Source organism: Ornithorhynchus anatinus, chromosome X1 (genome assembly GCF_004115215.2).
Source record: "Ornithorhynchus anatinus isolate Pmale09 chromosome X1, mOrnAna1.pri.v4, whole genome shotgun sequence".
NCBI classification, from domain to species: domain Eukaryota; kingdom Metazoa; phylum Chordata; class Mammalia; order Monotremata; family Ornithorhynchidae; genus Ornithorhynchus; species Ornithorhynchus anatinus.
The window spans coordinates 59,004,842-59,031,008 of NC_041749.1; the positions used below are offsets into that span (position 1 = coordinate 59,004,842).

A 26,167-nucleotide genomic window follows, 5' to 3' on the forward strand; every position below is an offset into this window, starting at 1 on the left:
CTAGATTGCAAACTCCTTGTGGGCAGGTATTGCATCTACCAACTCTATTGTAGTGAACTCTTCTAAGCATTTAGTTCAGTGTTCTGCATGTAGTAAATGCTCAGTAAATACCATTGATGGATGATAATGATATTTTTTAAGTATTTATTGGGTGTCAAGTACCATGCTAAATGCTGGGGTAGGTACAAGATAATCAGATCGGATTCAGTCCCTATCCCACTTGAGGTTTATAGTCTAAGGAGGAAGGAGCACAGACATTTTATCTCCATTTTACAAATGAGAAAAATAAATCAGTTCATTCAGTCTTATTTATTGAATGCTTACTGTGTGCAAACCACTGTACTAATTCAGTGACTTGCCCAAGACCACACAGCAGGCAAAGTGGTGGAGTCAGAGCCACACTTAGACAACATTTTGGGGAATAGCCACTCAACCTTCACAGAGGGAATGCTGGACTAAACTTTTAAAGTAAAATTTTAAGTAATTATTATCCCGGGACCATGTAAATGGACATCTTTAAGGACTCCCTCATTCATATCCCGATTAGATTATTGCAGCAGCCTCCTCTCCGATCTCCTATCCTCCTGTCTCTCCCTGCTTCAGTCTATACTTCACTCCGCTGCCCGGATTATCTTTCTACAGAAACGCTCTGGGCATTGTAATGTTGGTATTTTTAATAATAACGTTGGTATTTGTTAAGCACTTACTATGTGCAGAGCACTGTTCGAAGCGCTGGGGTAGATACAGGGTAATCAGGTTGTCCCATGTGAGGCTCACACTCTTCATCCCCATTTTGCAGATGAGGTAACTGAGGCACAGAGAAGTTAAGTGACTTGCCCAAGGTCACCCAGCTGACAAGTGGCAGAGCTGGGATTAGAACCTATGACCTCTGACTCCAAAGCCTGGGCTTTTTCCACTGAGCCTTGCTGCCTCTCATGTCACTCACCTCCTCAAAAACCTCCAGTGGTTGCCTATCAACCTTCGCATGAAGCAAAAACTCACTCTTGGCTTCAAAGCTCTCCATCACCTTGCCCCCTCCTACCTCACTTCCCTTTTCTCCTTCTACAGCCCACCCCATACACTCCGCTCTTCTGCCACTAACCTCCTCACCGGGCCTTGTTCTCGTTGGTCCCGCTGTCGACCCTTGGCCCTTGTCCTACCACTGACCTGGAATACCCTCCCTCCTCATATCCACCAAACTAACTCTCTTCCCCTCTTCAAAGCCCTACTGGGAGCTCACCTCCTCCAGGAGGCCTTCCCAGACTGAGCCCTCCCTTTCCCTCTGCCTCTCCTTCCCTCCCCATTCCCCCTACTCCCTCCCTCTGCTCTACCCCCTTCCCCTCCACACAGCACTTGTATATATTTATGATTATATTTATCTATTTTGATGGTATTGATGCCTGAGTACTTCGATTGTTTTGCTCTCTGACTCCCCCTTTTAGACTGTGAGCCCGTTGTTGGGCAGGGATTGTCTCTACCCATTGCCGAATTGTACATTCCAAGCGCTTAGTACAGAGCTCTGCACACAGTAAGCACTCAATAAATACGATTGAGTGAATTATGCTTTCAACCTGTGTAGCTGAATTGGTCCTGTGGCTTATTTAGGGGACCTAGATCCAGGTAGTGTTCATCCAGAGCCAGCTCTCTGCACCAGGGTTGATCAGGGCTTTCACAGCTCCATGGCTTAACGTCATCCAGTACAGATATATGCTAAATTGAGTCTGACCCAATGGACTATCAAAAGCCCGGCAAAAGAGTGAGAGGCCACAAGGCCCTAATTAGCATAAGAAGGACCCATAGTTGAGCTCTGTAAGCAGCATTGGAATCTGACCCAAGGGTGAGTCCCAGTGACTTTAATGATGGTAGGGAAGTAATAGCCACTCTAATGGTGGGAGGCAGGGAATGTTGAGACCTTCAGACTCCACCCCAGTTATGAAAACCAAGTTGCAACAGGAATGCCTTAGGGCTTCCATGGTGTAGAATTGTAAGATAATAGAGCCAAATGACCTCTGAGAGGTCGTCTGGTTCAGGCATGTAAATGACTAAACAACCCAGGCCAGATTGCTGTCTATTCTTTCCTTAAAGATCTTCCGGGATGTAGACACCCCCCCAGCTTCCCTTTCACAAGCAAAATTAGGTTGAATGTTCACAGAGGGCAAGGCTTCTGACTTGTTTGTACTAAACAAAACCAAACCCATTGAGGGTGCTCGGTAAATACTGTATTAATTGAAAGCTTCACTGATTCCAGCATTTTGATGAACATTTTTCACAAATATCAGCTGAGTCTTAAAATTGTCATATCTCTGTTATGAGTGGGCAGTCTGCATGGAAGATTCAAAAAATGCTAAATTTGTGCCCCTAGAAACTATTCCCATTAATGAGTGTTGATAATTACTTGGCCATTGGTCAATTGCTTTTAACCTATGTGGAGTGTTTAAAGAGAGAATGAAGGTCATAAATTTCTGTAAGCATCAGATAATTTTTGGTTTTGAGGCATTTGCATTTTGGATAAACAGCTCATCCGACTTTGTCTAGAGAAATAAACAGGAAAAGAAAAGCAACTTCTGTGATTCCTTCGAACTGTCTCCACTTCTGAGAAAAAGTAAATAAGGAAATAATGCATTGAAGCGGGGAAAAGGAAGTAAATTTAAATGTCAAATTACTCTGTTCTTTTTCAGGTTTTACATTGAGAGCATATCATTTTTAAAGGACAAGACCACCGTGGAACTGTTTTTTCTTAATGCAAAATCATGCATACACAAGGTAAATATATTGCATTTTTCCCCACCACTATATATGTATATTTGCTTATGTATTTATTTTCACACTAAGATTTAAAAATCATGTTTATTTCTACTTCTGTTCTCACCCAAATTGACCATTTACATAAATAGCAGATCAGTTCATAGTTTGTTGACTATAGTGGCAAAAAATTGCAGTATGTGCACAATTGTCATTAAAAATAAACTGCATTTATTGTAGTTCTGGAGACAGATAATTACCCCCAGAAAACTGCATTGAAAAGACAAAAATCATTGCTGAATACCTAATTTATATTGAGACTCTCTCTTTGATACTAGGTATTCATCTGGTTTTAGCTTACGTTTTACAGGAATAACTGAGTGCAAAATTTCATTTCACTTAGGGGAAAAACAGATTTCTTTGATATTGAGGACTTGCTTGTGAATCCGCCTCATGGGAATTTGCCTACTCACAACTTAGGGATAGATTGATCCCTAAGTACCTACATACCAAATTCAAGAGTATAAAGATTCAGATAGTACTAACTGCAGTTGGATGTTGGATGCAGATTGCTGGCATTTATAAGGGAAAATGATACCTACTATTTGTAATCTTGTCTATACATGTTCCACGGAAATCCTCTCCTCTGCTGGCAATTCTAATCAGTAATAATATGAAGAAACCAGGAGGTGAATTTTCTCTGGGACATTTCTTTTTTTGTAAGACAGTTGGTGAACTCTTGAGGAAGAGAACTGGGTAGCTCAGTATCTTATTGAGCAAGTGCACACAGTAAGTTTCTCATAGTTTTGTCTTCATGCTGGAGGATCCCAGGTTTTTGTGTTTGTTTACATTTTTGTTTTTTTATGATATTTGTTATGTGATTACTATGTACCAGCCACTGCACTGAGCAGTGGGGGAGATACAAGCTAATCCGGTTGAACACATTACATGTCCAACATGGGGCTCACAGTATTTATCCCCATTCTACAGATGAGATAGCTGAGGCACAGAGAAGTTAAACGACTTTTCCAGGGTCACACAGCAGACAAATGGTGGAGCCAGGATTAGAACCTAGCTCCTTTCAACTCCTAGGCCTATGGTCTGGAAGCTCGTTCTTCCAGATGGGTAGGATTGAGAAACTATTTTGCTGTGAGATTATGTACATCTTTTAAACTATTGGGACATTGTTGAGTATATTCTCACAAGAGTCTTTACCAAAAAAAAAGTGACAGTTAAAGGAAGAAGTTGAAGGAGAATTTTGAGGCTAGCAAGGTAATAGAGTGGGGTCGATTTCTGGTCATCTGCATGAACTTATCACACTTTTGAACTAGTTATAACTAAATCTCATACTCAAAACAGATGTGGGTATCATTAATTTTTGTGTAGGCAGAGGATTCAAATATTAAAATTGTCAATAGACTAAAAAGTATTTGGCAAATGAATTATATCCAAGAGCTCATGGAAGTGCAACCTATTGATGTGCAGTGATGTTATCTGGTCAGGAGAGGGTGTTGGTTGGTATGGGACCAACTTCTTCCTACAGAGAACATATGTTGAAAGGTAAAAGTCACAGGCTAGGGAGAGATGGGTCCATGGCATCGGAAATGACTAGATAGCATAAGACAAAGCAAAACAAGGGGACTTTGTCATAGATATCATTGGTTCCCAAGCCCTCACCTTAGTTACGTCTCTGGTGTCTGATTCCTCAAAGTAGGTAGTTCTCTTGGCGTGAGAGAATGAATTGCCCCGAGTATGACCAACTTCTTCAGTTGGGGCCTCCCTGAGAAGAAGAGTGGGCTGTAAAAAAATGGAGATATCTTATCAGCTTCCTCTCTTACCTAACTGCCTCCAGCCTCTCCCCTCTCCAGTCCATACTTCACCCAGCTGCCTGGATCATTTTTCTAAAATGTCATTCTTCACCCATCTTTCCACTCCTCAAAGTCCTCTAGTAGTTGCCCATTCCTATCTGTAAGGCACACATTCAGCTCTCTTGCTTCTACTTATCCACCTTCTTCTCCCACTACCTCCCAGTTTACTTGCTTCATTTCTTTTAAACCAACTACTCACTGAGCTCCACCACTGACATCTTTATGCCCTTCTCCACCCCTCACCCCACCCTCGGCCTGGAACTTCCTTCCCCTTTGCATCCGACAGACCACTGCCCTCCTCATCTTCAAAGCCTTTCTGAATTCACATCTCCAGGAAGCCATTCTTGATTAATTTCTAATCATCCCACCACATATTCCTCCACTACTGCTATTTCAGCACTTGCATGCCCTCTTAGCACTTGAGTGTGCGCATGTGCGTGCACACACACCTCCACATCCTTTTTCTTGGGCACGCATTTAGTGTATAGGAAGCCAGGCCTCTTGTCTGCTCCCTGGAGAGCTTGTTGAGGCCTGACAAAGTAATTATCATATTTCACAAAGTTGGCTGATAAGAAATGTGGATGGTGACCAACTTTATATACAAATTTTTGAGCCCTGGTGGGTGCATACAAATGATCTATATTCATAACATTAAAAATAATGTCAACCTCAACCCCATCAACATGTCATTTAGAACACTGGGTGGTTCACAACTGACCTTAATACTGTTCTTCACACTGTATTGAAAATAAACTGCTGACATTATACAAACATGTTATAATTAGGTGAGAGCAGCTGGAGTAGCAATACTTTCTTCATTTATAGGTGTTAAACTACATTAAACTAGGAGAACTGCAAATACATTTAATAAATTTGTTTGCCCAACTCATTCAAAAGGGAAAATACAGAAGCCTTAAGAAGGAGTAAATTTTCTTTCAAATCCTTTAACTGAATTGTCAAAGCAAAAATGGATTTTTCCCTAGTCTTTTGATGCTATCTAAATGATTCTAAAATAAGAGTTCACCAGTATTTGAGCATGTTTCACTCTCTTTAAGCATTTTCCTAAAGGAACATTTGATCCTCTCTTCTTTATACTGTACTATGAGGCTGGGAGGTTTAGAGCAAGTGATGGACTGTCAGTTTAATGGAGTAGGAAGTTCAAAGCATGATTAACAGAGAAAGGTGACTCTTGGAGAATGTAGTTAGTAAGTCCACTTCTGTAACATCAGGGTTACATTCATGTGAAACTTCACCTTAGGGAAAACTCACACTAGTAATAATAATAATAATTGTGGTATTTGATAAATGCTTACTAATAATGTTGGTATTTGTTAAGCGCTTACTATGTGCCGAGCACTGTTCTAAGCGCTGGGGTAGACATAGGGGAATCAGGTTGTCCCACGTGGGGCTCACAATCTTAATCCCCATTTTACAGATGAGGGAACTGAGGCACAGAGAAGTTAAGTGACTTGCCCACAGTCACACAGCCGACAAGTGGCAGAGCTGGGATTCGAACTCATGAGCCCTGACTCCAAAGCCCGTGCTCTTTCCACTGAGCCACGAAGCAGTGTGGTATATCAGAGGCACGGGACTAAGCCCTGTGGTAGATGGAGTAGTGGATAGAACATGGGCCTGGCAGTCAGAAGGTCATGGGCTCTAATCCCGGGTCTGCCACTTATTTGCTGTGTGACCTTGGGCAAGTCACTTCACTTCTCTGTCCCTCAGTTACCTCACCTGTAAAATGGGGATTGAGACTGTGAGCCCCACGTGGGGCAAGGACTGTGTCCAACCCGATTGGCTTGTATCCACCCCAGCACTTAGTACAGTGCCTGGCACATAGTAAGCGCTTAACAAATACCACAATTATTATACAAGATAATCAGTCCCATATGGGGCTTACAGTCTAAGTAGGAGGGACAGCAGAGATTGTCCCATTTTGCAGATAAGGGAACTCAGGCACAGAGAAATGAAGTGACTTGCCCAGGGTCACATAGCGGGTAAGTGACGGAGCTAGGATTCAAACCCAGGGCCTCTGACTCCCAGACCTGTGCTCTTTCCACTAGGCCACACACTGTAAGTACTTACCCATTCCAAAGCCACTTGCATGTGCACATGCACACAAAGAGTTTCTTCAATAGTGTAGCGTACCAGACCCAGACAGGATCATGTTGTGGGATGAATATTCCCCAAGTGTTCAGCTCAAAATAAGTGCTCAATAAATACCATTGATTGATTTGATTGATAATCCTCTGATTGCGTTCCAGTCAAAATGCATATTGAAAACACGTTATTGTAGAACTGAATGTAGTTATTTCAATTAGGAAACTTGGACTTGTTTGGTTTCTTTGATGCATTGATACTTCAGTATGCATCTAACCCTTTTTAAGCAACTATCACATGATATAAATGTTGCTGAATTACATAAACCCCCAACCTGTACCTTGAAATGGAAACAGAAGCAGCATGGTCTAGTGAAAAGGGCACAGACCTGGAAGACAAAGGACCTGAATTCAAATCCTGGCTTTACCTTGTCTGCTGTGTGACCTTGGGCCTGTGCCTCAGTTACCTCATCTGGAGAATGTTGATTAAAACTGTGAGCCCCATGTATGACATGAACTGTGTCCAACCTGATTATCTTGTATCTGCCCTGGTGCTTAGTATAGTGCCAGGCACATAGTAAGCACTTAAATATAATTTTTATGTTTTATTATTATATATATATATAGTAACATATTTGTTCTTCCTCCTTTGCACAGATATTTTACTGGCAAAGAAAGATCTTAGGAAAAAAAAAGATACTGTTTGAGTTACATGAATGTCAACATTATTGTATGCAAGATAAGTCCCAGATAAATATCTGCCATTGATTGTCTTCAGAGATTTCTGCCACCACATGAAAGCTATACTGAATAACTAAGAAAAATGACCCTTTCCCCCTGCTTAATTACTTTTTAGTCTTCCTTTATAAAGTGGTTTCAAGAAAAGGTATTCCTCTTGTTCTGTGTTGTAATGAAGACTATATAACACTTGTTCCCCTCTGTAAAGCCCATTACTATTACTTCCTTTTCCTACACTGACCTTATGAAACATTATACAATGAAATCCTACCATAACACCCTGCTGTACCACAGAGCTTCTCCAAGGTAATCACTGTAATTGTGTGGGGCTACATCACACCAGGACTTTTCCATCCCCAAACTTTGTGCATCTGGGCATTGGGCCATGCTGTAATATAGTCCCGCATACACAGTGCAGTTTGAAGATTAGAATTCTGTGGAACAGTCATTCAACCGTATTTATTAAGTTTACTGTGTGCAGAGCATTGTACTAAGCACTTAGTAAACATGGGTGGCACAAGTTACTTGATCTTTGTTTTTTAAATAAAGAATGGACGATTACTAACTCATATACTGTTTGATAGTCAACCCTTGATTACTCAGGGGATTCCTCTTTAATTGGCAGCTTATCCATGCCTTTCATTTCTTCCTCTCTTCTCAATCGATAGTATTTACTGAGTGCCTACAGTACACAGAGCACTGTACTAAACTGTTAGGAGAGTATAATAGGTTTAGCAGACAAGATCCCTGACCTCAAGCTACAAGATAGTACTTCTTTGCCCAGCTCAAAAAAAAAAAAAGGACTGCGAGTTCCGTTTCACGGTCATTTTAAGTCAGACCAAACCTTGCTTCAACTGTAATGAACCTACTAAAATGGACATGCTTTCTTGACCAGAAAATTACTCTGAGCATTATGATGGACTAAAGTTTGAGTCTGTTAATGGCTCATATACTGAGATTTATCTGTACAATTCAAAATCCAAAGACTTGAGTATTTGCCAGCCACTAGTATTCAGCCTGTAATCTCTCTAAGACCTGGACTAACTTGGCTCAGTTTTCTCTTTCCCTTTTGTTCCTTGGAATTTAGAGAGCTGTAGTAGGGTGTATTTATTATTATTTTTAATCTCCAATCCACTTCAACAAAGAAAAGCTCTTTTAAAACATCTTCCAACAAAATAAAATTCTTACAGTAGTTGGCAGTAAGAGAAATAGTATTTTCTAAATAAGTCATTGAAACTAATACTAGCATTACCCTGGTGCTGGGCTACCTGCCAGTTCATAAAGAGGAAAGGTTCTAATATTTTAAAGAGCTCCTGAAAGATTTATAATAAATATTTCATATTTTCATGTGTCATGTGGGTTTCATTTACATTCTGGTAACATTGGAGGTAGTTTGTCTTAAGCAATGCCTATTAAAATATACACTACCTTGAGGTTTCCATATTCTACTTTGGAATGCAAATGAGAAGAAAAAAATTATTTAAAATGATACAATGAATTGTAACCTTTCACTGGAGGCAAAATTATAAACTTTGTCCCGTCAGATCCGAGGTTACGTTTCATGGTCATTTCAAGCCAGACAAAACTGCTTCAACGTAGTAGACCTCCTAAAATATATCTGTCATATTGCCTGTCAAATATTCGAATGTGAAGCCAATTTACAGTGATATGAAATAGTATGGAAAAGATATGGTCATTATAACAATATTTGGATTAAGCAAGGTTTTCAAATAGGTATGTGATTTTTAGTGATGCTCATTTATTTTTGTACTTGTGTCTTGCTTGTGTTTCTTCTACTTCATCCTTTACTAAGTATTATCACCCTTTATTATTCTCCCTCTAGACTGTAAACTTGTTATGGGCAGGAAACGTGTCTGGCAAATCTGTTATATTGTACTCTCCCAAGTGCTTAGTACAGTGCTCTGCACATAGTAATTGGTTAATAAATACAATTGATTGATTATCATGAGAACCTATCATTTTTTCTATCTTATTTTCCCTTTAGAAAGTTTTTTTCTGTTACATAATCACCTCATAATTGTTAATCACAGCAAACAGCTTTTAACCTATTAGACAACAATAATCACTGTCTTCTGAATATGTAATGCTATAACATGCCAGGGTAAATGCAGTCACTTAGCTGGTCTCTAAGTGTTTAATGACCATTCTTCTGTTGTCCAATTGTGACTCCAGTGTATATTGTTTACTTGCCAGGTGTGAGTGTCCTAGAATTGAAGCATATTAACTTAGCCTACCCTTTGTAAATCTCCCAGCCTTCTTTTTGCGTTTCATAGCAATTTGGACTTAGATAATCACACCCTTAATTTTCAGACATTCTCTCATTTGCTTTGAAAATGCAATTGTGTAACTTTTATAATGAGATGCACTTAGATGATTGTGAAGCCAGCTCCCCATAAGGCAGCCATGTGAGGCTGCAAGGCCTAAAAGAAATAGGTTTTAGGAGTCTGGGGTCAAAATCTAAAAATGAAATTAATATTAAAAAGTGAAAATATAACATTAAGTATTTTATTCATTCATTCATTCATTCAATAGTATTTATTGAGCGCGTATTATGTGCCGAGCACTGTACTAAGCGCTTGGAATGTACAAATCGGTGACAGGTAGAGACAGTCCCTGCCCTTTGACGGGCTTACAGTCTAATCGGGGGAGAGCAGCATGGCCTAATGGCAAGAGCACGGGTTTGGGAGTCAGAGGTCGTAGGTTCTAATCCTGGCTCTGCCACTTGTCTGCTACTTGGGCAAGTGACTTAACTTCTCTGTGCCTCAATTACCTATTCTGTAAAATGGGGATTATCTGAAAATGGGGATTAAGAGTGCGAGCCTCATGTGGGACAGGGACTGTGGCCAACCTGATTACCTTGTATCTACCCCAGTGTTTAGAACAGTGATTGGGACTTAACTTCTCTGTGCCTCAGTTCCCTCATCTGTAAAATGGGCATTAAGACTGTGAGCCCCACATGGGACAACCAGATTTTCTTGTATCTACTCCAGTGCTTAGAACAGTGCTTGGCACATAGTAAGCACTTAACAAATGCCACCATTATTTAGAGAAGTGGCGTGGCTTAGTGGAAAGAGCACAGGCTTGAGATTCAGAGGTCGTGGGTTCTAATCCCGGGTCTGCCATTTATCAACTTTGTGACTTTGGGCAAGTCACTTCTCTGTGCCTCAATTCCCTCATCTGTAAAATGGGGCTTAAGATGTGAGCCCCACATGGGACCACCTGATTACCTTGTATCTACCCCAGTGCTTAGAACAGTGCTTGGCACATAGTAAGTGCTTAAATAACATCATCATTATTATTATTATAGTAAGCACCTAACAAATACCATTATTATTATTATCTACCTAATCTAGATGAGACATTGTTTTGAGAACACTAGTGAATTTTGTGCAGAAAAGAAAAATAAAGAATGGTTTAGGACTGATTACATTTTTATACAGATGACACCATATTATTTATGGTAGCTCTGTTAGTAGTTTAATTAATACAAAGTGTCACTCAGCGATCTAGATGGGAAAGTTCCATTCAAACAGCATTATCTCCTTTTCTTTGTGCATTAATTAATTAATTCATTCAATCAATAGTATTTATTGAGCACTTACTATGTACAGAACATTGTACTAAGTGCTTGGAGAGCACATTACAGCAATAAACAGGCACAGTCCCTGCCCACACCGAGCTAACAGTCTGGTGGGGGCCGGGGGTGGGAGAGGCGGTGGGGAGAGGAGTGGGAGAGGCAAAACTGAACATATTGCATTTGCTATGTTTCTCCCTTGTCCTCTACTCTGGTCAAGTCTATCCATCTTTTTTTATTGAGCGCTTACTGTGTTCAGAGCACTGTGTTAAGCGCTTGAGAGAGTACAGTATAACAGTATTGGTAGATATGTTTCCTGTCCACAAAGATCTTAGAGTCTAGAGGATTGATAAATGCACACTTCGCTCCTCTGTTGATAACCTTCTCACTGTTCCTCGATCTCTCCTATTTCGCTGCTGACCCTGGGCCCCCGTCCCACCTCTGGCCTGGAACGCCCTCCCTCCTCAAATCCACCAGACAGTTACTCTTCCTCCCCTTCAAAGCCTTACTGAAGGCTTTTATAATGATCTCCTCCAAGAGTCCTTCCCTTTCTTTCTTTTTCTTTCAATCGTATTTATTGAGAGCTTACTGTGTGCAGAGCACTGTACGAAGCACTGGGGAGAATACATTCCCAGACTAAGCCCCACTTTTCCTCATCTACCACTCCCTTCTGCGTCACCCTGACTTGATCCCCTTGCCCTTCCCCAACCCCACATTATGTATATATCTGTAATTTTATTTATTTATATTGATGTTTGTTTATTTGTATTGTCTGTCTCTCCCTTTCTAGACTGTGAGCTCACTGTGGGCAGGGATTGTCACTCTTTATTGCTGTATTGTACTTTCCCAATCACTTAGTACAGTGCTGTGCACACAGTAAACACTCAATAAATATGAATAAATGAATGAATGAAGCATCCTTAAACACCAACTCCATTATCCTGTGGGGAAAAACAAAGCAATTATACCACCTTCAATCAAACAGTGGTATTTATGGAGCACTTACTGTGTGCAGAGCACTGTGCTAAGCACTTGGGTGAGAATAATACAACAGAATTAGCAGACACATTCCCTGTCCCCAAGAAGCTTACAGTCTAGAAGACTGGTAAAACATCCATAAACACCAACTCTATCATTCTGTGGGAAAAACAAAGCAATTTTATCACCTGTGATTCATTCATTCAATAGTATTTATTGAGCACTTACTATGTGCAGAGTACTGCACTAAGCGCTTGGAATGTACAATTTGGCAACAGACAACATCATCAAGATAAATAGAATCAAGTAGATATACACCTTATTAACAAAATAAATAGGGTAATAAATAATATATACAAATGAGCACAGTGCTGAGGGGAGGGCAAGGGGGAAGAGCAGAGGGTTGGGGGAGGGGGGAGTAGAGGGAAAGGGGACTCAGTCTGGGAAGGCCTCCTGGAGGAGGTGAGTTCTCAGTAGGGCTTTGAAGAGGGGAAGAGAGTTTGCCGGAGGTGAGGAGGGAGGGCATTCCAGGACAGCGGTAGGATGTGGGCTAGGGGTCGACGTGGGATAAGCGTGAATGGAGGACCGTGAGGAGGTGTGCGGCAGAGGAGCGGAGTGTACGGGGTGGGTAGTAGAAAGAGAGAAGGGAGGTGAGGTAGGAGGGGGCAAGGTGATGGAGAGCTTTGAAGCCAAGAGTGAGGAGTTTCTGTTTCATGTGAAGGTTGATAGGCAACCACTGGAGGTTTTTGAGAAGGGGAGTGACATGCCCAGAGCGTTTCTGTAGGAAGATAATCTGGACAGCGGAATGAAGAATAGACTGGAGTGGGGAGAGACAGGAGGAAGGGAGATCTGAGAGGAGGCTGACACAGTAATCCAGTTGGGATATTATGAGAGGTTGTACCAGCACGATAGCCATTTGGATGGAGAGGAAAGGGCGGATCTTGGCGATATTGTGATGAGTGTCCATGATTCACGTGTTTGGACTCACCCCCCAAAATGTCACATCCATCATATAAACAATGTCAGCCCAACATTAAATTCCATTGCGAAGCAAAGTTGGGTTGGAATTCCTAAAGATTGAGTTACAACAACTTTTTGTATCCTGAGAGAATTCCTATGGTTGCTTTTCCAGTTGTACAGTTTAGAATGTGCTAACCTGAATTAGAACAGCTATTTCACAGTGCCTTTATTATGTTCAATTGGATCTCTTGATTAGCCTTTATAATTCTGTGTGTCCATCAAAGACATTAGTCATTTCCATTAACTTGCTGCTACTGGACATTTTTTAATAACAGCTATACCTCTGGCTCTGTGCTATGTTACTGATTGCAGTGAATCATATAAAAACACATAGCTGTGTAAACCCACTGCTGAAAATTGATGGGGACTTCATGTTTGAGATGATTTTGCCTTAATCCAGGAAATTCTAGAGTTGAAGAACTCTCCAGGGAGCAGTTTTCACACAGATGAGGTGCAGTGTGCTTCATTTGCCATCTAACAAGTCTTGTGGTTAACAAAATGGAGCCTCCCAGAGTTGAGCAAGAGAAAGAGCACCTTACAAGCTTCAGCCTTTTACACATAAAAGGCTGTCCTTTGTCATACCAACTCAGGTCATTTGCACTTTGTGTCTTTGTTCTGGAGGAAGAGCTGGGCTTTTTACCTGTAGACTGGGGCTTGATGAGCCCCAAGCATTTGCACCTTGTCGCCTCCTGTTAAAGACCAGTCTTTCACACCCTTTTTCCCCTTTCCAGGAGCTAGAAAGACCTGGGTCTTCCTTCAGGGTCAGAATCTGATCCTTGCAGCAGGATCTTCCAGAGGTGATTGAGTCATCAGCTTCTTCCCTGATACTGCTTCTCAGAGCTCACTGTACCCTTTTCCTGGCGTTATAAGGGACTTTTCTGGGTGTTTATGGCTGGTTTCAGGTTTTCTCAGGGTCATCAGCAGTCCATTTTCTTGTATGACAAAGGACATACAAAGGAGAGCCATCTCCTCCAAGTATACCCACACATACACCCCCTCCATCTGGGCACCTTCATTTGCAAATGTTAATTAAATTTCACAACGTGCTGTGAAATGGATAGCTTTTATTATTCTTGGTTTATAGATGGTTCAGTGAGGACCCAGAAAGATTAAAAAGACCTTCCTAAGGCTTCAAAATAAAATGGCACTCAGATTTTAGGTCATTTTTGTATTTGATAATGAGTATTCTAAGGTTTTGCTGTAACAAGAAATGGATAACGAGTAATATTTTTAATATCCTTTTTCATTTACAATTATCTTGGACATGTTTTCAGATACTCTTTCCAATATTTTAATCTTTCTTTTTGGATTCTAGGATTTTTTCTTCATTTTTCTTTCAACTGTCACTCACTGTGAACTTCTTTCTTTTCCATTTAAGAATTTTAACCTGTTAAAATTTTAGTTCAATCCCAACATGGATTGTATTTCTTGATCTTCTTTCATCAAATCAAAATGCAAATACCGTTGCCTCCACATCCACAATTGCATTTACTTATATGTATTTGTGCCCTATTGATTTAATCCTTTCTCTTAATTTATTTTAGCTTTCCCCCTGCTAGACTGTAAACTCCTTGAGGGCAGGGCTCTTTAACTAACTCCATTGTGCCCTCTCAGAAGTTTTAGTACAATGCTCTTCATGGTCTATGCTCAATAAATATTACTGATTGATTGACTGACTGTTCTGTAAGACCAGAATGACAGTTGGTGCTTCCACAACGAAGCACCCGAGGGTTTGAATTCTGATGCTCTCACCAGTGAAGTTGAATCAGAATCTGCTTCTGAATGCAGGCAGAAGAATTCTCTCTCAAGTTTCTAGGAGCAGCGTCAATCAATTAATGTTATTTACTGAGCACTTACTAAGACTGTACTAAACTAACAGAATTAGCAGATATGTTCCCTGCCCATAATGAGCTTTACAGTCTAGAGGAGGGACATTAACCATGGACTCAACAAAACAGGACTCATTTACTTTACTTTTGAGATATATAGAAAGTGTTTATCATCACTACTTAGTGCTGACCAACTTCTTTTTGTATCAACCAATAGTGTTTGAGTGCTTACTCTGTGTAGAGCACCGTACTAAGCACTTGAGCGAGCACAATAGAGCTAGTAGGTACACAGGATCCCTGCCCTAGTGGAATTTACAATCTAGAGGGACACTAAAATACATTACAGGTAAACATATACAACATGGCTAGAATATTGAAAAAAGTCTAGTTCCCTACTATCCTAGAAAATGCTCCTCCATCCCCATGTCCCACTCTTGCAAGTGCCAATTGATTGATTTTTAACTACAAAAATAAAATCCACGTGTAATTATCTAAATCTTCTAATTTTCATAGTGACCTTATTTCCTATAAGAATAATCTCCAACTCTCATATTCAACAGGTGGTAGATACGAAATATTTGTGCAGACAGAATATGTTTCTCTTAACCTGTCCTCTTCTGTTGATAGAGTGTCTAAGGAGTAGTAATATAAATACTTTAAATATTTTGGGTAATCAGTTAATATTAATTTGTTATCTAGGGCATCTTATTAAGCAGAATTGGGTTGTCAGAGACTATTTGTATCGTAATGAACATCACAGAAGAACCCCATTTAAAAATTGGAATCCTTGGAACTAACCAGTAATAGCCTCTTAAGTGGTAAAATGCTCAATAATGTAATTATACATCTCTATGTACAAGGGGGAGCCAAATGCATGAAGAGCACAGTGTTTTTCATGCTCCACTTTGTTTTAGGTGGCTAAGAATGCATCCAAAAGTCTATAAGTAGAAAATTTTTAATCTAAATAAATTGAATCAAATTTTAGGATTTAGACTGTGAGCCCCATATTGGACAGGGAGCATGTCCGACCTGATTAACTTTAATCTGTCCCAGTGCTTAGAACAATATTTGACACAGAATAAGTGGTTAACAAATATAATAATAATGACAAATACAATAATAATGGTAATATCCCCCTCTAGGCTGTAAACTCGTGGTAGGCAGGGAATCTGTCTACCAACTCTGTTACATTGTTATGCTGTACTCTCCCAAGCGTTTAGTACAGTGCTCTGCACACAGTAAGTGCTAAATAAATGCGATTGATTTACTGAGTAATAATAATAATGAAATTTCACTGTTCCTGTTTATACAGACAACAGACTTTATTTTATTAAAAGTATGTATTCATTTAAATAATTTTCATCGATGCATAAATGTTTGTGAAAACGGTGACTTTTTTGCTACCTAATCCTGACACAGCGGAGAGAAACATCTCTGGCAAACAGTGAGGCAAACGAATCTGGAAAAACCTGTAGGACTTGAATAAATTCAATTAAAGAGGTAAAGGAGGATTCACCATCCAGTACATGAACTTTCAGAAACAACTGTATTTCTTCTCCTTTCGGAATCCTAAATCCTGAACAATCCTCTGAAAATATATATCTTTTTAAAGAGATCGTAAACTGAATAGTAAGGTTTCACTTTAATCCCAACATTTTGCAGTATCCCCCACCCCCCACCCCTTCCCACTGCGTTGGTATAGTCTACAGTGGATCGTGGAAGAGCTGAGAAGTGACAGCCTCTCACACTCAACAGTTCTATGCTACCACATAGTGTGCTCTTGGAGTTTGTGCATTTAATGTTTTCCTTTTATACCAACAGGGGCAGATTGAGGTAGAAAGTGAAACGATTTTTAAATTAGCGGCACTGATTTTACAGGTAAGACTTTTCTTTTAATGGATGGCATCTTTCCTTTCCTTTTTTGTACCTACCGTTGAGAAACTTTCGCCTATCCCCGCAGTTGATGTGTCTTAATCCCGATGGTTCTCTGACAGATCGAAAGTGAATTGCAGTTTTTGCTGTTTGGCTAAAGTCTATTTTGCGCATGTTGCCATGTGACAGATTATGTATTCCAAAGAGAATCGCGGATTATTCAATGTATAAGTCCTTCTTTGTTTTGCACTTCCCATGATCTTAGTGTAGGACAATTGCACCCAGTGGGTGCTCAAAATATTCCTTTACCATCACTACTGCTATTACTAAGAAGAAAAAAGTATATACATATACAATATATAAATATATATATATCCTGGAAAAGAAGACCATGAGATAGACATGTGGTAAAGTTATTTGAATTGGAGATGTAGCATTTCTTAAGTGGAAAAACGAATTGTCAATTTAAAAAAGCAAAAAGTAGCTTCACTAAAGAAAATGTTAAAACCACTGTAGCTGTTTCAAGAGCAAAGAGAAATCGAGTGTTTTATGGTCCCAAATGTTTTATGTCCGATCTCCAGCCTCATATTTTTATGAAGAAGTATTTTGTCACATGCCCTTTGAAAAAATGCAATGAGACTAAATTATCTGGACATCCCAAAATGTTGTTGCCTCTTCATTTAACAAGAACAAAACCTTTCCAAATGTCAGCATTCTTTCGATGCGGGTCTCATCCTGCATGCAGGATCAATCTTGCTTGTTTGAAAGCTTTTATTTGGTAAATCACAAATAGAAGGGTATGATATTATTCAAAAGAAAATATAAACTAGCACATAAAGCATTTGATAGACCATATTTTAATGTTGCTCTGTTCTTTTTATTTTAGGAAGCTAAAGGGGACTACACCAGGTAATGTTTTACTTTTTTAATGTTGATGGGCATATGAGGCCTAATGGTTTGTTGGTGTAAGTTGTTAAAATAATAGTTGATACAAAATCAGAAGGAAACAGATTCATTTCCATAGCCAAGGGCCCAAAATCCTTTCCCTGGGGATAATCTTTTACTGTCAAGCAGAGAGCCTGTTCCCTTTGTGAATGAGTTGAGAATTGAAGTTTTCTTACAGTTTTTCAAACCACCCCGACAGTTAATTGCAGTGTGTCCTCCTAGGTGGAACTAAAGTGCTTTCATTTTCTCTGCTGTTTTAGCAAAGACTACATAATATATAAGGGATTTAGTAGGATTTTGGTAAAACAGTTTTGTCTTTCAGAAGTCTTAATGTATGCACAATAAAATAAAGTTTGTCAGCTGCTTAGTTAGAAGATCAATATGCTGCTTTCTTCTGCAGCTGCCCTGTAGGGGACTCACCCGTTATGCATTTGACCTGACAGTTGCATTGTTGTTAGTGTGGGCCTTAGTTTCTGGTTTTAACTGCCTGTTGCCACATAATCAGACAGTGTTTATCCTTGAATTCACTTTCTAACTGCCCCTTCCATGCAATAACTGAAGTTTGAAAAGTGAAAAAAAGTATTGGGGACAGAGAGTAGGGGCCTCCAATTAGAAACGGCTCCCTAACCAAACACAAATTCAAAAGATCAGACTTTAACATGTTAATATTTTACTACCTGCAGACTTTACACAGCTTATTTACAGTTCTACTTCAACAGCTTGCCATTGGTGTACTTTGACTGCGCAACAGACTGATAACAAAAACTGATAACAAAAACATGTAGTTCCCAAGTATGAAAAATGCCTTAAGGAAATAGTGTTTCAGTTGAAAAACTTCAAGCTGGGATTCAGATACATTCATCTAAGCAGAATGATAAGCCGAGGTGCTTTTTCCAATTAGTATTGCCTTGATTTTTTCCTCGTATATCTTAGGGGAAGAATAGTGTTTTTCTTCATCCCAGTGAAAGTGAATCTTACAGATGTTGGTAATTCTCATATGCTTTGTTTCTGTTCATCTCCTTCATCCACACTTGGCCCCTTTTCAAATCATGGGAAATTCCCAGAGTGAATGAAAATTTGACAATTGGTAAAATGCAGGTATAACCACAGTCTTCAGCACCACCTATTTGGTTTTGAAGGAGACTCAGGATTTAGCCATTGATTGATCCTTCAGCCTATTATTGATCATTTCTGTAACATTGGTAGTCAGACCAATAAGAATGTAATTCCTGATTTTTTAATGGTTTAAGTGACTTTTCCCATCATCTCCACGCAGCAAATGTTCGCATACCTGATAATGAAAAATCAAGGTGGATTTGAATGGCCAGTGGCTAAAATTGTACTCCCCTCTTTCAAAGACTCCTCCGGCTTTTATTTTCTTGTACTGTTTCCCTTCTGTCTTGTGGAATTTAGTATTTGTTTTCTCACTTCCATCTGTCCAGCAGAAGTATGAAAAAGCATTCATGACGGGCATTTGCTGAAACCCCTAGCCAATGATGAGATAGAATCTCTAACTGGATCAGCATATCAGCCTTTTACCCTATCAGGGGCCTGTTTCCCCTTTCCACTGCTTCTTCACCCCCACCCTGCCTATCTGCAAGCTGCTCCTGCTGCTCTTCTCCTCGGTGTTTTCACTTGCCAAAACAAACTCTTTCAGTTTTCTCCTGCCAAAGTGAAACGCTCAGTAACAGTCAGGTTTAGGCTGGAGCGGGAGGGAATGTCCAGGTTTACAACTGCTCTGCAGCCATCTTGCCCCAACACCATTATTTTCTGCTGCTGCTTCAGCACCTGGGAAATAGGGACCAAGCAATTGTATTTATTGACCGCTTACTGTGTACAGAGCACTGTACTAAGCATTGGGGAGAGTACAGTATAACAGTATGTTATAACAGCATGTAAGTGCCATGGGGCTGAGTCTGGGGGATAAAGGGAGCAAATCAGGGTGACAGAAGGGAGTGGGAGAAGAAGAAATGAGGACTCAGTCAGGAAGGCCTCTTAGAAGAGATGTGCCTTCAGTAAGACTTTGAAGGTGGAGATTGTAATTGTCAGATAGGAAGAGGGAGGGCGTTCCAGGCCAGAGGTAGGACATGGGCAAGAAAGAGATCAGCAGCGAGATAGATGAGTTTGATGTACAGTGAGTAGGTTGGCATTAGAGAAGCAAAGTGTGTGGGCTGGGTTGTAGTAGAAGAGCAGTGAGGTGAGGTTGGAGGGGCTAAGGTGATTGAGTGCTTTAAAGTCGATGGTTAGGAGTTTCTGTTTGATGCAGGGGTGGATTGGCAACCACTGGAGGTTCTTGAGGAGTGGGGAAACATGGACTGAATATTTTTTGTAGAAAAATGATCTGGGCAGCAGAGTGAAGTATGCCCTGTAGTGGGGAAAGACAGGAGGCAGGGAGGTCAGCAAAGCGGCAGATACAATAATCAAGGCAGGATAGGATAAATGTTTGGATTAACATGATAGTTTGGATGGGGAGAAAAGGGTGGATTTTAATGATGTTGTGAAGGTGGAATCAACAGGATTTAGTGATGGATTGAAAATGTGGGTTGAATGAGAGACGAGTCCAGGATAACGCCAAGGTTATGGGCTTGTGAGACAGGAAGACTGGTGGTACCATCTACAGTGATGGAAAAGTCAGGAGGAGGATACGGTGTGAGTGGGAAGATAAGGAGTTCTGTTTTGGAAATGTTAAGTTTGAGGTGACTCCAAGTCACCAAGCAGGGTGTCCAAATAGAGTTGTCTTGAAGGCAGGAGGAAATTCAAGACTGTAGAGAAGGAGAGAGATTAGGGCTGGAGATGTAAATTTGGGAATCACCCCTGCATAGTGGTGGTAGTTGAAGGCATGGGAACTAATGAGTTCTCCAAGGGAGTGAGTGTAGATGGAGAATAGTAAAGGGGACCCAGAACTGAACCTTGAGGGTCACCCACAGTTAGGGAGTGGGAGGCAGAAGAGGAGCCTGCCAAAGAGACTGAGAATGAGCAGTCAGAGAGATAGGAAGAGAACCAGGAGAGGACGTTGTCAGTGAAGCCGAAGTTGGATAATGTTTCCAGGAGAAAGGGGTGGTCGACAGTGTTCAAAGGCAGCTGAGAGGTCGAGGAGGATTAGGATGGAGTAGAGGCCATTGGAAGGAGATCATTGGTGACCTTTGAGAGGGTGGTTTCTGTGGAGTGAAGGGGACAGAAGCCAGATTGGAGGGAAAGAACTGGAGGAGAGGAACTTGAGACAGTGGGTGTAGACAACTCGTTCAAGGAGAGGAATGGTAGGAGGGAGAAGGGGTGGTAGCTGGAGGGAGCCGTGGGGTCAAGGGAGAGTTTTTTTTAGAATAGGAGAGACATGAGCATGTTTAAAAGCAGTGGGGAAGAAGTTGAGGATGGTGGTCAGGGAGGAGGCAAGTGCTTTGATAAGGTTTGAATCGATGGGGTCGGATGTGCAGATGGAAGGGTGGATTTTGAAATAAAGCAGGAGAGCTCTTCTTGAGCTACTGCTGGGAAAGATGGAAGAGTTGAAGGAAGGGGTAGGTGGAGGGAGGGACTGGAAAGGAATGGGGGAGATTTTAGGGAGATCACGCCTCATGGTTTCAAATTTTTCAATAAAATAGGTAGCCAGATCATTAGGAGCAAGAGGTGTATGTAGGGAGGTTCAGGGAGTTTGAGGAGGGAGTTGAACATTTGGAACAGGGAGGATGATATCATGACTATTCACAGGCCTGGTGATGGACGGGCTGGACTCAGTGTTAGCAAGGCCAATGACTTCCAAGCAGTTCTCTGCCCTGATCCACTTGGATTGCCCACCTTGGTTTCACTTCCCTGGCTGTGGCTGATCCTGTTGGAGCCAAAGTTGCTCACCTGGGAAAGACAATCACAGCAGGCAAGTCCCCTTAGTCCTCTACCTGGGGGACTTTTAGAACCCCTGCAAACCACTTGGGCAGGCCAAGAGCAATCTTCCAGCCCAGCTTGCTCTCCTTTTCCTGCAAGGGCTGTAACAATTAGCCAATGGCTGATTGACCATTTTTCAGTGCTAACCCACCTGTGATAAGTGTGTGTGAGAGTGGGCCACCTTTGTTTTTGACGTTGATATTACTGACAGTGAGATCTTATCTCTGCTTACAAGTGTGGAGGAAAAGACCAATGTGTGACTGACACTTCCTTCTCCACTGTATGCAGGGACAGATGGATCCTTGTCACCCAAACAGGTTTGTCCTTTACAGGGCCTGCCTCTGTTTTCAAGCCTGTTCCATGGTATCCTGATATTTATGAAACCTTTGCTTGAGGAGAGCACCCCCCATCCTTATTACTACTCACCATGCTGGTCTGTCTGCTGCAAGGGTCTCCCAACAGCCCATTGTTTCAGACAGCTTTTGCAAGTCTTAAAAACTGTTTGTTCTGCCCTCCTGTCTTGTATGTGTCCCCTTTCAGTTCAACATACAACAGCTGCTTGGATATTTTGCTGTCATTTTTTCTCCTCACAAGTCCCACCTAGCAGAGCAGATAGTCAAACACTGTACTAAGGACTGGGGTAGAAACAAGTTAATTAGGTTAGACCTAGTCCCTGTACCAAATAGGCCTCACAGTCTAAGTGGGATGGAGAATAAGTAGTGAATCCCAATTTTCAAGTGGAGAAATTGAGGCACAGAAATGTTAGGTGACTTACCAAGGTCATACAACAGGCAAGTGGTAGAGATGAGATTTGTAATTGTGGTATTTGTAAAGAGCTTGTGCCAAGTCCAATACTAAGCGCTGGGGTAGATACAAGGTAATCAGATCCCACATGGGGCTCACAGTTTAGGTAGGAGGTAGAACAGGTATTGAATCCCATTTTGCAGATGAGGGAACTGAGGCACAGAGAAGTTATGACTTGCTGATGTCACACAGCAGGTGTGTGGCAGAGCTGGGATTAGAACCCAGGTCCTCTGTCTCCCAGGCCCTCGTTCTTTCTACTAGACTACACTGCTTCCCAGTAAAACCCAGGTGATCTGACTCCCAGCCCTGTCCCTTTTCCACTAGGCCATGCTGCTTCTTATTGACAAGCCGTGGCACTAAGACTTCAGGATTGAGAACCTATGAGGAGTAGATTGATTACAGTTTACCCGGCCCCACTTGCTTTCATTCCATAAAGTTCATTCTAACTTAAGAGGATGCCATCAATACAGTTAGAGTCATGATACTACATGCCAGGCACTGTACTATGTGCCAGGTGCCGTAGAAGCAGCATGGCATAGTGGATAGAGCACAGATCTGGGAGTCAGAAGGTCATAGGTTCTAATCCTGGCTCTGCCAGTCATCTGCTGTGTGACCTTGGGCAAGTCACTTCACTTCTTTGTGCCTCAGTGGCCTCATCTGTATAATGGGGATTGAGACTGTGAGCCCCACATGGGACAGGGACTGTGTTAACCCGATTTGCTTGTACCCACCCCAGTGCTTACTAGAATGCCTGGCACATAATAAGCACTTAGCAAATACCTTAAATATTATTATTAGTAATAGTGCTTGGGAGAGTACAATATAACAATATAATGGACACATTCCCTGCCCACAATGAGTTTACACTCTGGAGAGCGAGCTTACACTTTAGAGGCAGTCAAGATATCTCTGGATCTCATCAGCTTTGGCATCCTACCACTGATCACAAAAGTTTTCTCTGAACATCCAGTTGCAGAATGTTTTAGATCCCCATCATTTGGTCACGAAGAGCCAGAAGAAGTTGATACATTTCTTGCTTTGTAGCAAGTAATAGTTTTTAATTTTCTGATGTCCCTTCACTATACCCACAGCCTTGATGGCTGCCTGTTGGTGTCTCTGAAGCACCCATTCACTTTGCTAGGTAGGACAGCACCAAGCAAGCCCCATGGCCTAGTGGATCGAGCACAGGTTTGGGAGCCAGAAGGATGTGCTCTGCCATTTGTCTGCTGCGTGACCTCAGGCAAGTCACTTCACTTCTGTGTTTCAGTTACCCATCACCTGTAAAATGGGGATTAAGACTGTGAGTCCCACCTAGAACTGATTACCTTGTATCATCTACCCCAGCACTTAGAACAGTGCCTGGCACATAATAAATGCTTAACAAATACCATTAAAAAAACAAACCCAAAAACCAACAACAAGTGGGTTGTGTGCTCACCCAGCCCTGCTTTCTAAGAGAAGATCTCTAACTCCTCATGGGAAGGGGAAAGGAGAAAGAAGAGGAAGAGTACTAAAGCAAGTGAAGAAGTGGTAGCAGTGGCTGAGGAAGCAGGGAAGTGGGACAATTTGAGGACATCTTGGCAACTTAATTTTGGCTCAGAAGAACTGCAAGGAAAATTGTCTATTAATCAGCTAGCTGCCTTTACTGGCAGCATAGCATGACCACCCAGGCTCAACAAATGTTGTCTTAGAGTTCACTCATCAAACAAAATTACCACTTTTCTGCTGCTCCCCATGTTTGGTTTACCTATTTGATATTGTCTCTCATATCTCTATGCCTCCTGCTACTAGGTTTTCTAACTACCCACAGGATTAAGGGGGCAGCACACTTGTCCGTCTTGATTCTGTCATTTGTCACTGATTAGTAGACAATGTATTTGTAGAGCCCTGCTTATTGGCAAGGAAGCCTCTTTAAAGTAGGTAAGCAAGTAAAGATTAATTCACAGGGACAGGATGAGTGTCTTAACCCAGCATGAGGTCTTAACAGAGGTTGTGCTTGGGATCTGTGGTAATTATAATGTCCCTGTCAGGGAGGTATTTTGGTTTTGCCACACTCCATTCAAAGAGCTGCTCTCACTCTCAAGGGGTCTGTAAACATTTACAGATAATACTCATGTGCCATTGCAGCCTGAGCATCTGAGGAGTGATATTTTTATTTAATCAGAGAACTAAGCAGATAGATGTTACACCCTTAGTTCTGTTCCATGGCAGTGAGATAGTTTCTAAACAAATCAGAAAGTCATGAACTCTCTGGAAATGGGGCTGAAAGGAAGGTTTCATTCTGTGATAGAAGAAAAATGTGAGAAAAGTCAAAGTATTGAAAACTCCCTACTTTTGTGGCTAATCCTGTAACAGTTACTGAGGTACCTTTTAGTAGGATTTTGTTTATTTTGCATGAATTGTTTTTAATGGAAATAATTTTATAGAATAAAGATAAATGTCTCTTTAATAGAATTGTCTACCAATTTAATACAGTGCTCTGCACACATTAATACGTACCAGGTAATACGACTGGTGGATTGTTTGAGTGATTGTAAAAGTCTCATAAGTGAGTTGGTAGTCCACCTTTCTTAGAGAGAGCCATTTGTATTTGGGTCTTTCCTAAGCTTCATGTTGGTAATGTATAATGTAAAGTGCATCTCTTGAAATTTTTCACTGGACAGAAGTCAAGATGGCCAGTTCTAAACACAACAGGTAGGCCATAGTATTGGGAATTTTAAAAATTGAAATACATTGAAAGATTTTCCCATGTTTTTATCATTCTTGAATCTTCTATTTTAGCCAGCTGATCTGTGAATGCATTTCTTCAGTTAGCTTTTGCATAGTTGCAGCCCAGCTGTCCTTAGTGAAAGTTAAACTGCTAGAGGAGAGATTTCCATTTTCTTTAAATAGCTGACTCCTTGGATTTCCGGGTTAGTTTGTGGGCGACAAAGATAACTACCAAGTGGGATAACAAAACACAGACAGTATAATGAATTCCTGAGAGCTGACACATGAGACACCAGTTGTATGAGTGATAAACAGAGTTTGTAAATTGGTGCGTTATGGAGTTTCTGGGTGGCTGGGTTTTTTCTATTTTTTTTTTTTAGTGACTCGTGGACAGTGGTAAAAGTTTCATTTAGGAATTTAGAAATTTAGGAATTTACACTTGTAGTGTAACTAGAGTAAAACTTAATCTAAGTTCTATGTGCTAGGGGTAACACCTAACTGTAAATTTGAAGGGAAGGCCTTAATAGAACAACCTTTTAAAGTAGATCCCAGTTTTACTGGCAGATTCCTTAGGGTAATGGAAATGCTTAAGACTGATTTATATGGAAAAATGAAGGGCTTTCAAAAATTTCACACTCTCTCAGCTCTCATCCAGTGAAGTCTCCATGACAAAGAGTTTCAGCTCTACATCACTGATCAATCAGTCCAAATCCACAGTGGCAGAAATTTTCTACTACTGATTTGTTAGCTTCATTTAAGTTCCTCTGGACTATGAGCTGTTATGGGTAGGGAACAGAGAAGCAGCGTGGCTTAGTGGAAAGAGCCTGGGCTTGGGAATCAGAGGTCATGGGTTCTAATCCCATCTCCATTGCTTGTCAGCTGTGTGACCAGGGGCAAGTCACTTAACTTCTCTGTGCCTCAGTTACCTCATCTATAAAATGAGGATGAAGACTGTGAGCCCTACTTGTCACAATCTGATTACCTTGTATCTATCCCAGTGCTTAGAGCAGTGCTTGGTACATAGTAAGTGCTTAACAAATATCAACATTATTATTATTATTATTATTATGTTTGCTAATTCTGTTGGCATTGTAT

General features: G+C 41.0%; 1 protein-coding gene across 6 annotated transcripts in view; it reads left to right on the forward strand.

Annotated features, from left to right (window-relative positions):
• Window positions 1–26,167, forward strand: part of FRMD4B (FERM domain containing 4B) — a 336,920-nt gene that overhangs the window by 251,038 nt on the left and 59,715 nt on the right. For all 6 annotated transcript variants that reach the window (XR_003754483.2, XM_029050698.2, XM_029050699.1 and 3 more), the window contains 3 exons: window positions 2,679–2,763; window positions 16,691–16,747; window positions 17,628–17,650. Coding sequence is in view for 5 of the 6 variants with exons in the window: in XM_029050698.2 (XP_028906531.1) it covers window positions 2,679–2,763; window positions 16,691–16,747; window positions 17,628–17,650 (165 nt within the window). In the remaining variant the exon portion in view is untranslated. The remainder of the gene's footprint in view (window positions 1–2,678; window positions 2,764–16,690; window positions 16,748–17,627; window positions 17,651–26,167) is intronic.